We start from the raw sequence: 18105 nt of genomic DNA on the forward strand, positions 1-18105 counted from the left end.
TAAAAACCCTAGAAAAACTATACTATCAACACAAAAAGTACATTTATCACTATTAGCAAATAAACTATTATTTCTAAGCACTAAGAGAACTTCCCTAAGGTGTCTTAGGTGGTCATCTAAGCTTTGACTATAAACTAAGATATCATCAAAATAAACTACTACGTATTTGCCTATGCAATCTCTCAAGACATGATTCATGAGCCTCATGAAAATACTAGGTGCGTTAGTGAGACCAAAGGGCATCACCAACCATTCATATAGTCCAAATTTGGTTTTAAAAGCGGTTTTCCACTCATCACCCTCTTTGATTCTAATTTGGTGATATCCACTTTTAAGATCTTTGACTTGAGGAGGTAGAGTCATGGTCTCAAGATTTGTGGCAGTACATGTAAGTGTTCCTTTACAAAAGATAAGGCTAGGTTGTTCAACAAGAAGCATATTTTCAAAGGTATTTTCAATTGTTTTGTCTTGTTGAATGACCTTGTGGGAACGAACACTCTTCTCCCACGCCTTTTGTTCCCTAAGGATTCGCTCTTTTTCTAATTTTTTTTTCTCTTCATCCCTCCTTTGTTTCATTTGTACTTGATCTCTTACCACTTGGGAGTGTGGTAAAGGATTAAGTATAAACTTCTTTTCCTTGTGGGTGAAGGTAATCTCGTTTGTTAGACCATTGTGCATGGTTTTCTTGTCAAATTGCCAAGGTCTACCCAATAAGATGTGGCAAGCTTCCATAGGAACTACATCACATAAAACATGTTGTTGAGAAGGAAGGAATAGAGTTTGTGTGCCTGCAGGAGACTAAAGCCAAAGAGGTATCGCAACAGAAATGCTATTCGTTGTGGAGGAGTAATAAAATTGGTTGGCTTCATCATGAAGGTGCCTATGGAGGAGGATGTTTGCTGTCAATGTGGTGTGAGGACGTCTTCAGCTACGAGAGTCATGTGGTGGGTAAAGGGTTCATTGCCGTCTTCGGTAAGGTACACAAATCTGATCTTAGTTGTGTTGTGGTAAACGTATACTCTGCCTGTAATATGAGTGAGAAGAAGACGCTGTGGGAGGAGCTGACTGTTCTAAAGCAGGCTTGTCATGGTAGTATGTGGTGTCTCTGTGGTGACTTTAATGCTGTGAGAAACCGTAGTGAAAGGAAAGGCATAAGGGATAGGGTGGTTCAGTCAAGGGAGATTGAAGGCTTTAACAACTTCATTGATTCGAATGCTCTTCTTGATCTGCCTGTTGTTGGGAAAATTTTCACCTGGTTCAAAGCAGATGGGTCTGCAAAGAGTAGACTAGACAGAGTGTTAGTCTCGGATGAGTGGTTGGAAGTGTGGCCTATGAGCAAACAATATGTCCAAAAGAGGGAAGTCTCGGATCACTGTGCTATTGTGGTGAAGGCAGTGGATAAGGATTGGGGGCCCAAGCCCTTCCGCTCCATAGATGCGTGGTTTATGGAGAAGGGGCTCAGTAAGATGGTTGAGGATAAGTGGGTGTCTTATGTGACACAAGGGAGTGCGCTCCAGAAGATGAAGGTGAAGCTGAAATGCTTAAAGGGGGATCTGAAAATTTGGAATAGGGATGTGTATGGAAATCTGCATAAAACAAAGGAAGGAATTCTAAAGGAGATAGAGGTCTTGGACTGTAAAGATTGTGTTGAAGACCTTACGGAACCCGACAAGCTGAGGAGGTATGATCTGGTAGGTAAATTAATGCTTACTGATAAGAAGATTGATTCCCTTATCTGTCAAAAAGCTAGAGCATGCTGGTTCAAGAATGGAGACTCGTGCACTAAGTTCTACAACTCGTCCCTGAGATGGAGAAGGCTCAGGAATGAAGTCAAGCGGGTGGTTGGAAGTGTGGCCTATGAGCAAACAATATGTCCAAAAGAGGGAAGTCTCGGATCACTGTGCTATTGTGGTGAAGGCAGTGGATAAGGATTGGGGGCCCAAGCCCTTCCGCTCCATAGATGCGTGGTTTATGGAGAAGGGGTTCAGTAAGATGGTTGAGGATAAGTGGGTGTCTTATGTGACACAAGGGAGTGCTCTCCAGAAGATGAAGGTGAAGCTGAAATGCTTAAAGGGGGATCTGAAAATTTGGAATAGGGATGTGTATGGAAATCTGCATAAAACAAAGGAAGGAATTCTAAAGGAGATAGAGGTCTTGGACTGTAAAGATTGTGTTGAAGACCTTACGGAACCCGACAAGCTGAGGAGGTATGATCTGGTAGGTAAATTAATGCTTACTGATAAGAAGATTGATTCCCTTATCTGTCAAAAAGCTAGAGCATGCTGGTTCAAGAATGGAGACTCGTGCACTAAGTTCTACAACTCGTCCCTGAGATGGAGAAGGCTCAGGAATGAAGTCAAGCGGGTGGTTGGAAGTGTGGCCTATGAGCAAACAATATGTCCAAAAGAGGGAAGTCTCGGATCACTGTGCTATTGTGGTGAAGGCAGTGGATAAGGATTGGGGGCCCAAGCCCTTCCGCTCCATAGATGCGTGGTTTATGGAGAAGGGGTTCAGTAAGATGGTTGAGGATAAGTGGGTGTCTTATGTGACACAAGGGAGTGCGCTCCAGAAGATGAAGGTGAAGTTGAAATGCTTAAAGGGGGATCTGAAAATTTGGAATAGGGATGTGTATGGAAATCTGCATAAAACAAAGGAAGGAATTATAAAGGAGATAGAGGTCTTGGACTGTAAAGATTGTGTTGAAGACCTTACGGAACCCGACAAGCTGAGGAGGTATGATCTGGTAGGTAAATTAATGCTTACTGATAAGAAGATTGATTCCCTTATCTGTCAAAAAGCTAGAGCATGCTGGTTCAAGAATGGAGACTCGTGCACTAAGTTCTACAACTCGTCCCTGAGATGGAGAAGCTCAGGAATGAAGTCAAGCGGGTGGAGGTTGGGGGTCAATGGTGTGAGGAACCAAGTACGGTGCGTTTTGAAGCGAAGAGGCGTTTTGAGAATAGATTTAAAGCCACACGAGACTTTGGAGTTAGACTTGACGGGGTGGAGTTTGAGAAGATTACCTCTTATGATAATAAGGGCTTGATTGCTGACTTCACTGTGGAAGAAATAAGGGAGGCGGTTTGGCATTGTGAGGGATCGAAGAGTCCAGGACCAGATGGGTTCAATCTGAACTTTGTAAAGAAATGCTGGGAGTTCATAAAAGAAGACGTTGTGGAGGCGATGGCTCTTTTTCATAAGACAGGAGTGATCCCTAAGGGGTGCAATGCCTCATTTGTAGCTCTTGTTCCCAAAGTGAGGGACCCAACCAGTCTTGAGCAGTATAGACCTATTTCCCTTGTAGGTGCTATGTATAAAATCATTTCAAAGGTGCTAGCAGGAAGGCTGAAGAAAGTGCTCCCAGGCGTTATTGATGAGTGCCAATCGGCTTTTCTCAAGGATAGAGGGATTCTCGATAGTGTTATGATGGCTAATGAGATGCTAGAGGATTTAAGGAGGGGAAAGAAGTCAGGGTTGTGCCTAAAGGTAGACTTCGAGAAAGCTTATGACTCTGTCAGATGGGAGTTCCTCTTTTATATGATGAACAGATTGGGGTTTCATGGGAAGTGGATTAAGTGGATCCAAGGTTGCCTTGAGAGTGCAACTATTTCTGTGCTTGTGAATGGGAGCCCCACAGAGGAATTCAAGCCGACCAGGGGGCTTAGACAGGGGGATCCTCTAGCCCCATTCTTGTTTATTGTGGTTGCTGAAGGTCTTGTTGGGTTAGTTAGGAAAGCGCAGAAGGTTAATCTCCTCTCTGGCCTAAGAATCGGTAGGAATGAGGTTGAGTTGGGTGTGCTCCAGTTCGCTGATGATACCCTGTTCTTATGTTAGGATATATTTTCAAATGTGGTGACCCTAAAGGCCATTCTCAGGGGATTTGAGCTAGCTTCTGGACTGAAGATTAACTTCCATAAGTCAAAGCTAGCAGGTATAAATGTTCAAAGAGGGAACATGGTCTGCTATATGAAGACACTAAATTGCGATCAGATGGGTGTACCCTTTAGCTATTTCGGTCTTGAGGTGGGGGGTAACCCAAGGAAGAAAAAGTTTTAGGACCCTGTCATGAACAAACTGAGATCCAGGCTTAGTGTGTGGAAAGGGAGGTTCCTGTAGTTGGCAGGTAGATTATGCTTAGTCAAATATGTCTTGTCTGCCCTACCGCTATATTACCTGGCTCTCTATAAAGCATCGGAGGAGGTGTGCAAGGGCATAACAAGCATCCAAAGGAGGTTTTTGTGGGGATGGGGTAAGGAGAGGAGGCCGATCTCTTGGATCAGCTGGAATGACCTATGTAAGAAGAGAGAGGAAGGTGGGTTGAGGATCAGAGACATCAGAAAGTTCAATTACGCCTTGCTAGCAAAGTGGAAGTGGCGGTGTATCTCAAAAGAGCGAGGGAGGTGGAAGGAGGTGTTGGACTCCAAGTATGGTATGGGAAATAATAGTGTTCAGCTTCGGGAGAAATACAAATCATGGTGGTGGACAGACTTGGTGAAGGTATGTAAGGAAGGGCGAGGAGAAGGGTGGTTCCAAGATCATGTTGAGTGGAAATTAGGGGGGGCGACAAAATCAGGTTCTGGGAGGACGTGTGGGTTGGGAACTCGAATCTCAAAACCCTCTTCCCAAGGTTGTTCTCTATCTCTATGAACCAAGGCCAGAAGGTGGAGGAGGTTGGAGTGTGGGTAGGTTCGACATGGCAGTGGTCTTTAAGTTGGAGAAAAGCAAGGTTCGAATGGGAAACACAGTTGGAATCTGATCTTCGCTTATATATTGCTAATGCTTGTGCTGTAAAGGACGTGAACGATGTCCAGGTGTGGAGGTGCGAAGAGTCCGGGTGCTACACAGTAAGGTCGGCTTATGAGTGCTTAGTGGACTCTGAAAGGGGCCCCCAAGTAGAGGTGTTCAAGCTTTTGTGGAAGGTCAAGATGTTCCCCAATGTGCTGACCACGGCTTGGAGGGTGCTTAGGGGCAGAATTCCGACACGAGTGGCGTTGAGTAGGAGAGGCGTCCAGTTAACCTCTGAGTTATGCGTGCTGTGTGGAACTGTTGATGAATCGTATCAGCATCTCTTTATCGAATGCGAACAGGCTTGGAAAGTATTGACAATGTGTTTCAAATGGATTGGAGTTGATTTTGTGCAACATAATGACATTGTGGCCCACTTAGAGAGCTTCCATCTGTTCCAAGCAAACCATAAGCAAAACTTAGTATGGAAAGGGATGTGGGCAGCTGTTGTGTGGTGTTTGTGGGAACATAGAAATGTTGTCCTCTTTAACCAAGGTGTAGTAGATGTAGAAGAAGTATTATATAAGGCCCAACTAAGGTCGTGGTTGTGGTTGAAGCACAAAGGGGATAGGTTTTCGTACTCCCTTACAGATTGGATGTTAAATCCAAACCCCTGTTTGTCCAGCTATAAGTAGGAGGTTGTATTAGCCAAGCTAAGTGGGGTTTTGGGTGGCCCAGTCTGATTTTCTTGGGGTGGTAGGTGTAAGGTGGTGCTGGACGATGCCCCTACGAAGAGTTTGGGCTGATGATGTGGGGTGGGACCAAAGTAGAAGGAGTTCTGAATAGCTGCAATATAACAAAACTCTGTCTGGGCAACGTCAACTATGTCCACTATGTGGATGGGGCCCTATCTGACGGAAGGTGACCTGCTGCTAGGTGGTGGAAGGTCAAGATCACAAACGACGCTTAAGCCCTAGACTGGCTTGATGGAGCAGTCCTGGTACTTTGGTATAAAGTTGTGACTCTTGGTACCTTGAATCCCTGTTCGCAGGTTTTGGAGATCGCCGGTCGATGAAACGGCGATCTCCATGCGTGCGTAGTCGGTGGTCGTCGAAGGTATGCAAAGGTCATGATCGCCGGTCGATGAAGCGACGTTGTCAACATGATCGCCGATCGATGAAACGGCGTTCCCTATATGTGTGTAGTCGGTGGTCGTCGAAGTTATACAAGGTCAACATGATCGCCGGTCGATGAAACGACGATCTCCATGCGTGCGTAGTCGGTGATCGTCGAAGTTAAGGTCGTCGGTCGATGGAACGACGATCTCCATGCGTGCGTAGTCGGTGGTCGTCGAAGTTATGCAAAGGTCAACATGATCGCCGGTCGATGAAACAGCGATCTCCATGCGTGCGTAGTCGGTGGTCGCCGAAGGTATGCAAAGATCAACATGATCGCCGGTTGATGAAGCGGCGTTCACCATAGGTCAACATGATCGCGATCGGTGAAGCGGCGTTCTCCATATGTGTGTAGTCGGTGGTCGCCGAAGTAATGCAAAGGTCAACAAGATCGTCGGTCGAGGTAGCGGCGTTCTCCATATGTGTGTAGTCGCGTGGCGAGGTGAATGTAGGTGGCCTCGGTCCTGGGAGTTTCGGTAAAGTTGAGTGTTTCTTTGAGGTAACCTGTTGGTTATATTTTTGGGTATGGTTTTCTCACTTTAAGGTTGTTCTGCTCCAACCATAAAGGAGAGCTTCTTTTGTGGATGATATAGGAAGTCCACTTCTGCTTACTGTATATGGGTTGGGATACCCTTGAAGTATCCCTTTAATTTTATTTATTCATTGCTGATCAAAAAAAAAATTGTCTTTGTAGTTACCTATAGAAAACTAGACTTTCACTTGTTTATCTACAGTTAGTTCCCCGTCTTCATCTATCCATTGATGCTTGTAAGGTTTAGGATGAGGGACTACTTGTAGATTTAACTTTTCAACCATCCTAGCGCTACAACAATTGCAGCACGAACCACTATCCATAATGAGAGAACTTATGTTTTCTAACACTTTGCATCTTGTGTGAAAGATGTTCTCTCTTTGTGTTTCTATGGTTACACTAGTTTGGTTGTTGAGGGTCCTTCTAATCATCATTAATTCCCCCTCTAATGGATACACTCTTTCATTATCTCCCCCTTCTTCTTTCTCACTAGGTACTTCATCACAACTAGTGTACTCATCTATTCCTTTTAAAAACAAGGCTCTTTGGTTTGGACATTAAGCTTGCACATGTCCTCTTCAAAAGCACTTAAAGCATTTAACATCCCTAGTGCGAATGGGTGGAGTAAGCATATCTTTTCCTATGGTTTTGGGAGTCTCTTTTGGTTTTTCTTTAGGTGTACTCTCCTCCCTTTTAAAGTCTCTTCTTGGATAGGAGTTAGAGTATGAACCTTCCCTACGACTTGAAGTTTTCCTTAAATTTTGTTGCTCAACTTTGACACATAGTTGAACCAAATCATTCAAGTCTTAGTAGGGTAGAAGTTCAACTCTATCTCTAATCTCGAGATTTAACCCACTTAAAAATCTAGCTATGGTGGTGGACTCATTCTCCCTAATGGATGCTCTCATCATATATAGTTCCATCTTTTGCCTATACTCCTCTACACTCATGGTTCTTTGTTGGAGTCTTTTGAGCTTGTCCATTAACTCCCAATTATAATAGGATGGAATATGGCGACGTCTTAAGGCTCCCCTAAGATCATTCTGTTAAAATGTATGACTTTAAACTAGAGGGGGGGTGAATGGTTTAAAGAGGGTTTTCGCAAACTTTTAAGCCTAGAATGAAATAACTGTTGGGTTTAATAGTGCCAAAGTTCAAGAGGGGGGGTGAATTGACCTTTGAAAAGCTTCTCGCAGAAACAGTGTTTAACACAGTTTACAGAAAATAAATCAATTTATGTGAAAATGAACAGATTTATTTCGGCACTGTTTTTGTTTGAAAAGCGTTTATACAGCAAGATTAATCACAAGATCTGCAGATATATTTTTCAGATGCTCACACACTGATATTAGAACGAAAAACAGTGAATCACAAAAACAGCAACCTTCAATTTCAAGCAAGTAATTAAGGTTCAATTGATAGTATACCAATTAATTGAGTAACCTTTACAATCAACCTGTTCCAGTGACTTTTAACAAATTATAAGTGTTCTTCTTGAAATCAAACAGTTTTCTAGAAATTAAGAACAGTGAATCACAGAACAGCAAGCTTTTGTTTTAAGCAATTGATTAAGGTTCAATTAATAGCTTTGACACTTTCTTAAGCAACCTATCACAGTCAATCTATTCCAGTGGCTTTTAACAAATTTTATATGTTCTTATCATAATCAAACAACTTTTCCAGAAATTAAGAACAGGATGAAACGAGCCCAGAAGAAACAGATTTATTAATGAATGAACAGATTTATTTCTTTGCTGTTTTATCAATTATGCAGAAACTTAAATGCAGAGATTGAGAGAGAATGAACACAGGGCAGTTATACTGGTTCACTCAACTGAGCTACATCCAGTCTTCACCTAAAACCAAGGTGAAATTCACTAAATCACAATACAAACAAACACAATTCCCACTGTTCTTGAAACCTACAAGAACTTAGGTACTCTTGCTGAAAAAACCTATTTCAGCTCACACACACTCTCCAAGAAAACCTATCAAGAAGAGCGTTCAACCAAACTATTACAAGAAATGAGAAGTGAAACGACTACACCTGATTGAGGATACAAAGATCTGCCTTAAACCAGTAGGCAAGATTGCTAGAACAGTAGCAGCACCTCACACCAAGCTTTTGGAACCAAACCAAGAACAAGCACTTTGTGATTTTCGAAATCTTTGAAGAACAAATGCTAATCCTTTGTAAACTCTTAATTCTCTGTTGTAAAACTTGTTTTTGCAAATGTATGAACGATGTTTAAACTCATAAACAAGTTTTCATTTTATAGAAAACCAACTTATAACAGATTTTTGAAAAACAGTTAAAGCTATTATAAAATGAACAGATTGAAAATAAAATGAACAGATTTATTTTCAAAAAGCAGTTAGAGAATTTGTTAAGTGAGGAGACTTAGTCAACCATTCTGGTGCAGAGATAAAACTGAAAAACGTTTAAGCTTGACATGGCACCAGAGACAAAAAGAATCTATTCATTTACAGATGAACAGATTTATTTTTTCAAAACGAAAACAGAGAAAGTTTAACTATTTAAAACTCAGTCGTTTTGAAAGGTAGAAGACTTAGTCAAAATACATGATGCACAAAATCTAATTTTTCACAAGACTTAGCCAAGGCATCAGTTTAAAAATGAATCTGTTTATTTAGAAAAGAACAGATTTATTTTTATGCAGTAAACGTGTTTTTTGTAAAACATGTGAAAAACAGTTTAAGAAAACTTATGCTTGTTCTTATCACATGGACAGTGGTTATGAGGTGAGTTACTCAGCAAAAAGTCCACTCTTAAACAACCTCTAAGCACTACCTAAGACACACTTAAAGCAAAGCAAAATACACATGAAATGTACATAAAAGTCTTCATCAAACACAATCTTGAAGGGGCAGCAACCATCTTCAACAATAACTTCGAGAATAACTTGATTAAGAAATCAGTTTGCCAAAACACAAAGCAAATAAGCACTGCAGCAGAAAAACAATCGATTGTTTCGCAGAAACAATCGGTTGTTTATACCAGTTCACAAATATAAAAACTGAATTTAAAGAGATTAAGGATAGAGAGAATGCACACAGAGATTTATACTGGTTCACTCTTAACCAAGAGCTACATCCAGTCTTCCCAGAAACCACTGGGGAATCCACTAAGCAATCAACCCTAGATCACTTACAACACAACCAAAGAAGTGACCTTGATCCCCTCAAGACACACATTTCCTTTGGTCCAGCACAACACCACTAAGAATGTTGATCTTGATCGCCTCAAGAACACACAACACTTGTCAGCAATACATAATCTTAACAAACTATTTATTGCATTTAAAGATTGGTCAAAGCATTAAAAACTGGAGCGTAAACAGTTAGAAAATCTTTTAATGCTCAGTCAAAGCACAAAACAATTTTCTGTTATGGTCCCAAAACAAACAATCGGTTATTTCCACGAATCAATCGGTTGTTTTGGTTTGACAGCAAGTCAACCATCAAAAATAGTTTTCAACCTTTCTAAAAACACCTAAGTATAAAACAATCGGTTGTTTCGACAAAACAACAGGTTGTTTTTCACTTAGTTTGAAAAACACTTTTCAATTAAAAGGTTTGAGAATACTTATGCTTTGGATTCAATCAAGAGTGGATATATACAATTAATCTACCCTAGATCTTATCTAAAGACAGCTCAGCAACAACAAGCACATCCAACCTTTCATCAACCTTCAAAGGGTTTGGATTCTTCAAAGCTTGAACACACTTGGTTCAACACATTCCAATATTCTATGGGAGGGTCCTTATGAAGACGTCTCTCTCTTTCCTAACCTCCCTAAGGCTTTCTTTCTTTTCTCTTCTACCTCTTCTTGGGGGTGGTTGATAATATTCATTGATCCTAAGGATTTGTTCTCCATAGGATTCATTACCCCTAGAGCTAGATGAATGTGAACCTTTTTTTGAATTTGTGACCTCATCTTTAACCACTTTCAAGTCATCTCGCATTAGAGCAAATTGAGCATCCCTTTCTTTAAGTTGGGCCTCATGATGCAATTGTCTAAATGAAAGTGCTTAGACATCTTGGGCAACTTTTTCCAAAAGGGTTTTAAGAAGAGTCAATGCACTTTCACTAGAATTGCGAGATGGAGAAGACATGGTTAAAGACTTGTGGCCTTAGTATTTTACCTCAAAAAAGATAAAGAAAGTAGTGAGGTAGCTTTCCAGGAAAGAGAGGTGAGTCACTAGGACTTCTTAAGTACCAAGTCTTTCCTTGCCAAAAACTATCCCTCAAAAACTTATCTCACACCTTTTTCTAAGTAAACTATGTAAGTCACAAGTAAAATGAAAGCACAAGTTTATGCAAATAAAACTATGCAAAGCAATTAACAAATACAAAACAAGAAATTAAAGAAAAACAATTACTAAGCACAAATTAAAGATTGCTAACTAGAAAGCTTTAAACTAGACGATTCCTAAGGTGAGGCTTCTAGACACTTGGAGTCATTAAAGACACACTCACCGTCTACACGTAATTAATCCACTAATTAATCAAAATTGAATGTAATTACAACTCAAAGGAAATACAAAGAAATTGAATTACACAAAAATAAAATTCAGATTTCCTAAACTATGCACTCCTTGGCTTGTGGTTGATCTTCCTTGTTGTGTTCTACAAAGTGTATGTGTTTGTATTTGAGATTGAATGTGATGCTTCAAGTACAGGCATTGGGGTTGTTCTCCTTCAAGAGGGTCACCCCATAGCTTACTTTAGTGAGAAATTGAAAGGTAGTCATCTCAACTATTCCACTTATGATAAAGAATTATACGCACTTGTTAGAGCTTTGTTTACTTGGCAACATTACCTTTTTCCTAAAGAGTTTGTGATTCATAGTGATCATGAATCTCTTAAATAATTGAAAATCCAAAACAAACTCAATAAAAGTCATGCTAAGTGGGTGGAATTCCTTGAGCAATTTCCTTATGTGATCAAACATAATCAAGATAAAAATAATGTTGTGGCTGATGCTCTTTCTAGACGTTATGCCTTGCTCGATCTTTTGGGTTCACGATTTCTTGGGTTTGATCACATTAAGGATCTTTATCATGATGACCTTGATTTTTCTCTTATCTATCAAGAGTGTGTTAAAGGTGGACACAAAGATTTTTTTATACAAGATGGCTTTCTTTTCAAAGGAAAATGTCTTTGTGTTCCCCAAAGCTCCATTAGACTATCTCTTGTTAGAGAGGCTCATGAACGGAGATTAATGGGCCATTTTAGGGTTGCTAAAACTTTGGATGTGTTACATGAGCATTTCTTTTGGCCTCATATGCATAAACATGTTCATAGTTTGTGTGATAAATGCATAGCTTGTCGTAAAGCTAAATCTAGAATGCATCCCCATGGTTTATATACTCCCCTTCCTATCCCTTCAATGCCTTGGGTTGATATTTCTATGGATTTCATCTTAGGATTATCCAAGACATCAAAGGGTAAGGATTCCATTTTTGTGGTAGTGGATCGTTTTTCCAAAATGGCACATTTTATTCCTTGCCACAAGGTGGATTATGCATGTCATATTGCAAATCTCTTCTTCAAGGAAGTGGTTCATTTGGAATTCCTAGAACTATAGTGTCCGATAGAGATTCCAAGTTCTTGAGTCACTTTTGGAAGACCTTGTGGGGCAAACTTGGTACTAAACTTTTTTTTTGTACTACTTGTCACCCACAAACCGATGGTCAAACCGAAGTGGTAAATAGAACTTTGGGACAAATGTTGAGATGCTTTATTTTCGGGAATCCAAGGGTTTGGGAGGATTGACTACCACATGTTGAATTTGCTTATAATCGTGTAGTAAATTCTACCACCTCACATTCTCCTTTTGAGGTTGTCTATGGGTTTAATCCCTTAACACCTCTTGATATTCTTCCTATTCCCATACTTGATGATGTCTTATGCAAAGATGGGGATGAAAAAGGTTCTTTTATGAAAAATTTGCATAAAGACATCAAGTTGAGAATTGAGAAGAAGGTTGGCAAGTATGTTGAATTTGTCAACAAAAGGAGGAAAGCATTATTGTTTAATGTAGGTGATTGAGTTTGGCTTCATTTGAGGAAAGATCGTTTTCCTACTCAAAGGAAGTCCAAACTTATGCCTCGTGGAGATGGACCTTTTCAAGTCCTAAAGAGGATTAATGATAATGCTTATGAGTTAGATATGCCTGATACATTTCTTGGAAGTCATACATTTAACATCAGTGATCTAACTCCTTTTTCTATAGGTCTCCAGAATTCGTGGTCGAATTCTCTCCAACTCGGGGAGTATGATGGAGATCAAGATCTAGAAAAGAAAGAAGCCGAAGATGAAAATGCTCAAGAGGATATTAGCTCATCATCCTTTTTACCTCAAAGGATTACTAGGAGCAAATTTAAAGAATTAGGAAGTAGTGGTCAAATGTTTTCTCTTTTTGTAGTACCTTTTGTATAAAATGTAAAATGTTTAAATATATAGTTTTTAGGACGGTGCTAAGAGGGAAACCTAAAGATACCTCTTATGTAAAGCATCTTTAGGTATTAGTTTTAGAACATTCTAGTAGTTGACCCTTCATACCTCACTATAGGTGCTAGAAGTGAGAGATGTGCAAGGGACTTTTGGATAGCTTCTTGTGTAAGCTTCTTGACCGGTCCTTCTCCTATATAAGGAGGGTTTGGGTCCTTCTAAATACAGAATTTGATATTGAACTACCGAAACTCTCCCAAATTGGTGACTAAGTGAGTGAGATTTGTCTTCTCTTCTTCTAGTCTTATCTTGAGTGCATCTTGGAACCTCAAGTGGCGGCATCTACACTCATCTTGAAGCCTTCATCCTTCAAGTGGCGTGTTCACCTCCAAGAACTCCAACCACATAAGTTTCCTTCTCTCTTCCATCTTATTCATCCATTTCCATGTCCTTAGAAATTCTAGAAACATGTCTTAGGCTTTTCTTGCACTTTTGTTCGGTTCATTTGTTCCAATTTCTATTTTGTTCAGTTCATTTCATTTGTTAATCATTTTAATCGGTTCAATAGCTTTCTTTCTTGCTTTTGTTTGGTTCAATTGCTTCTTAAGTAGTTTTAATCGGTTCCTTTGCTTTTTTTGTGCATTTCAATCGGTTCATTTGGCAAGAAATGGGTTTCTACATGAGTTTTGGTTTGGTGGCTCAAGTTTTGGTGAGTTCTTGAATGAAAGAACATTGATCCAATTCTAGAAAAGTGCCTATTCATATTCCAACTCAAGTTGATTCCATATCATGTCTATGAAACATCTCTATCTTGCTATTGGAATCATATCATGCATGGTCATTGTCTTCAATTTTGTTTTTTGCATTCCTGTAAGTGGAACTGAGGTTTGTGTGTAAGTGACACATAGTTGGAGTGTATTAATGTTAATTGGGTGGGTTTTACCATGATGCGATTTGTTAAGTTTTTGGTGCATGTTATTGCAGAAAATTTTAATTAACTCAAAAGTAATTTTTTTTCAGATTGTATGGGATTGGCCAGTAAGTGCCGAAGAGTAAGGAATCCAAATTTTGAAAGAAGGCTTAGCAGATTCTGATGAGGGTGTTGGGGAAGGTAGTGGTGGTAAAAGTGAATGGGACGACTTACTTTACCAACACAAACTTTTTGAGAAGAAAGTTGCAGATAACGAATTAAAAATTGATCATTTGGATGAGCAAATTAAAGAGGTCCGACAAATGCTTGTTAAAGAAAACGAGTGGTCAGTTGGATTTGTGCGAGGAGCCAACCAACCTCTCATGGGGCAACTTGTGTTGGTCCAACCTCATGCAGTTTGGATATTTCCAAAATTTATAAAACATTTTTTGCATTCAAGTTTGACATGAAACGGTAAGTACATATAATTGTAGTAAGTACATATAATTGTAGTCATTACTTCATTTGTTGTTATTACTTGATTATTGAGTTGGTGTTAAATGTTGATGTAGTGTCATTGTGGATATACAAAACAACATGTTGACGAGGCTGGATTTGCAATCATTAAGGTCGCGGTCAAGAGTTGACAACATGGTAAAAATCTACATATTGTAGTAGTTGTTCTATTTACTTGTAATATTTACTTAGTTATGTTGAATGTGTTTGTAGGTTATGCTATTTGTAACTGGCTTCTTAAATATGAATCAAATTGTTCATTTTGGAATGGTGAATCGTTTTTCATTCAATCCGTTTTTTGCAGTTAGTGTTCATTTAAATTCATTTTTATTTCTTTTAAGTTTTTGTTAATATTAATAATAGAGTTTGTTGTTGCAGACTCGTGTAATTGAGGAGATGATCAACAATGGGGGACAAAATTCATGGTCCAGTTCGGATTACATGTCATTTTATGAGAATGCTTTATACCCATATCAGGGAATATCTTATTCATAGTTTGGTGATTGCAAACTGACTCCATGATATATTATTTAGAAGGAGCTCCTACGCTTTCGTCAAGAGATGTTATTTTCATGGGTGCTGCATGAGTCTAACGTTGAACGACAAGCCGTATTAACAGATTTGGAAGTAGATTGTCGTTGATTTTTATTGGACTTATTTTGAATGTAATTGTACACTTTCAATTGTAACAAAAAAAATGTTAGTTATCATGAGCTGATGTGAACAATGTAGATACTTTTATTTCATGAATAGAAGCATTCTCAATTTCATTTAACTTATTTAGTTCAAGTATTGTTTTATATCATATTTTGGGCAGAAATTTGTCATTGAAGCACGGGAATGTGAAGGTCTTTGTTAATAAATTAACTGATACTGTTTTCTTTTGTTAATAAGTGTAACTGGGGACCTATGTGTTAATAAGTGGGGACCCATGAATAACTTTAAGTATGGTCATTGTGTTCAATTATTATTATTTTTTTGGATTCCTAGAAGTGTAAGTGAATGATGTGTGTAACTGACACATAGTAGGTCAGTTTTAGCATGATGTGGTGGTCGTAGGAAACCTTATATTGTGAGTGGAGACCTATGTGTTAATAAGTGGGGACCTAAGAACAACTTTCTGCATGGTCATTGTTTTCAAAAAAAATTTGCATTCCTGGAAGTGGAACTGAATGTTGTGTGTAAGTGAGACATAGTTGGAGTGTATGAATGTTAATTGGGTGGGTTTTACGATGATGTGGTGGTCATAGAAACGCTTATACTGTAAGTGGGGACCCATGTGTTAATAAGTGGGGACCCGTGAATAACTTTCTACATGATCATTGTTTTCAATTTTGTTTTTGTATTCCTGGAAGTGGAACTGAATGTTGTGTGTAAGTGAGACATAGTTGGAGTGTATGATTGTTAATTGTGTGGGTTTTACGATGATGTGGTGGTCATAGAAACCCTTATACTGTAAGTGGGGATCCATGTGTTAATAAGTGGAGACTCGTGAATAACTTTCTGCATGGTCATTGTTTTCAATTTTGTTTTTGTATTCCTAGAAATGGAACTGAATGTTGTATGTAAGTGAAACATAGTTGGAGTGTATGAATGTTAATTGGGTGGTTTTTACGATGATGTGGTGGTCATAGAAACCCTTATACTGTAAGTGGGGACCCATGTGTTAATAAGTGGAGACTCGTGAATAACTTTCTGCATGGTCATTGTTTTCAATTTTGTTTTTGTATTCCTGGAAGTGAAACTTAATGTTGTGTGTAACTGAAACATAGTTGTAGTGTATGAATGTTAATTGTGTGGGTTTTACGATGATGTGGAGGTCCTAGAAACTCTTATACTGTAAGTGGGGACCCATGTGTTAATAAGTGGGGACCCGTGAATAACTTTCTGCATGGTCATTGTTTTCAATTTTGTTTTTGTATTCCTAGAAGTGGAACTGAATGTTGTGTGTAAGTGAAACATAGTTGAAGTGTATGAATGTTAATTGGGTGGGTTTTACGATGATGTGGTGATCATAGAAACCCTTATACTGTAAGTGGGGATCCATGTGTTAATAAGTGGAGACTCGTGAATAACTTTCTGCATGGTCATTGTTTTCAATTTTGTTTTTGTATTCCTGGAAGTGGAACTTAATGTTGTGTGTAAGTGAAACATAGTTGGAGTGTATGAATGTTAATTGGGTGGGTTTTACGATGATGTGGTGGTCATAGAAACTCTTATACTGTAAGTGGGGACCCATGTGTTAATAAGTGGGGACCCGTGAATAACTTTTTACATGGTTATGGCTTTCATGTTGCTTTTTCTCACTGCAACTGTATGCATGCAGGGGAGAGGATTACAATAATTTTATAACGAACCTAATTCTCCTTCAATTCAACGAAATTGAATGCAACAAATTTAAAATGATTGTATTTTGAAGACATCATGGTTATCATTTTGTTCAATACCCAAGGTACAACCAAGTGGTGCAAGAATGGTTTTTATATAACCATCTATTCAAACAAAGAAGACATGAAATTGATTTGTAACTTAAACTTGCAGTACAACAAATATTATCAATACATATAGGAATGTATCCCATGTACGATGTTTAATAGTGAGGAGTTGGGATGCACCAAAAATAATAAAGGTTCTCTTCTATGTCATATAAAACACTTCCTTGTATGCAAAAAGTTGTGTGGTTCCTTCATTACAACCTGCAACCAAAGAATGAATTTAACTTATATGAATAAATTGATATCTATAGAACATTTGTTGGGTTTAAGGTCACAAACCTAAACAACTTTGATGCATTTGATTCTTGAGATACAGAAAAACCCTAAACCAAAAAAATCAAAATGCCAGAAAAACACAAATACAGACACTTACCTTCTCCTCCTTCCTCGCACACCTTTCGCGCACCTTTCGCACACCACTGAATCCTATCGCAGACCCCAGACACCACCGAACCCTATCGCAGACAACGCACACCACCGCTTCTTCGCACTACAACATGGTTGTCGTTCCTCGCCGTCGTCAACGTCGCAATACCTTGCCGCCGTCACCGTCCAACTACGTCTCCGCCGTCAACGTTTCGCACACATATGCTTGCAGTTTGGGAAATTTGAAATTGAAAGCTTTTTGGGGGTGTTGACCTTTTCAGAGTCAATTGCCACGTTGCCCTTTTCAAACTGCACATGATGCCACATAAGCACGTAATCTACGTCACCCAGACATAATTTGGAACAAACACTTTTAGGAGTGTCAAAATATCGGTACTCATATGACAAATATAAACTATTTTGATTTGACGGAAAAACAAAGTGGTCACTCAAGTCAAACAAATTCTTAAAGCTTTTAGAGTTTTGGGTGTTATCTTCTCCTTCAAAAACTAAGCCCCATTTGATATAACCTTAAAAATGTCTCCATCATGTCTCATAACACCAATTTATGACTAAAAAACAAGAAATTTTATTTATTTAATTATTTATATATATTTTTTCTAATATCTCTGTTTTCCATTTGTTATCTCCTTATATGACCCGAATATACCCAAATTATTCCAAACTTGTTAGTCAAACAAGTAGTGTTTACTAATTAACATTTGTGAAATCCATCTAAATTCTAATGTGACTCAGCACACACCAACGTAAGGCTTCCATGCAAAGTAAACGTCGGAGTCATGACTGCATTTTTTCCTATTAAAACAGCTCCAAAAACTTCCAACATACACGTGACCATAAGATATGAATTAATATTCTATATACTAACATATATATAATACTATTAT

General features: G+C 38.9%; 1 protein-coding gene across 1 annotated transcript; it reads left to right on the plus strand.

Annotated features, from left to right (window-relative positions):
- Window positions 1–905: 905 nt before the first annotated feature.
- Window positions 906–1928, plus strand: LOC137838719 (uncharacterized). The gene has a single exon (XM_068647948.1). It carries the CDS (start codon window positions 906–908, stop codon window positions 1926–1928), a length of 1023 nt encoding a protein of 340 aa, XP_068504049.1.
- Window positions 1929–18105: the final 16177 nt, after the last annotated feature.

Source organism: Phaseolus vulgaris, chromosome 4 (assembly GCF_000499845.2).
Source record: "Phaseolus vulgaris cultivar G19833 chromosome 4, P. vulgaris v2.0, whole genome shotgun sequence".
Taxonomy (NCBI): Eukaryota; Viridiplantae; Streptophyta; class Magnoliopsida; order Fabales; family Fabaceae; genus Phaseolus; species Phaseolus vulgaris.

Excerpts from the sequence above, each read along its gene's own strand:
- LOC137838719 (XM_068647948.1), top strand. The coding sequence starts at position 906 with ATGTGGTGTGAGGACGTCTTCAGCTACGAGAGTCATGTGGTGGGTAAA.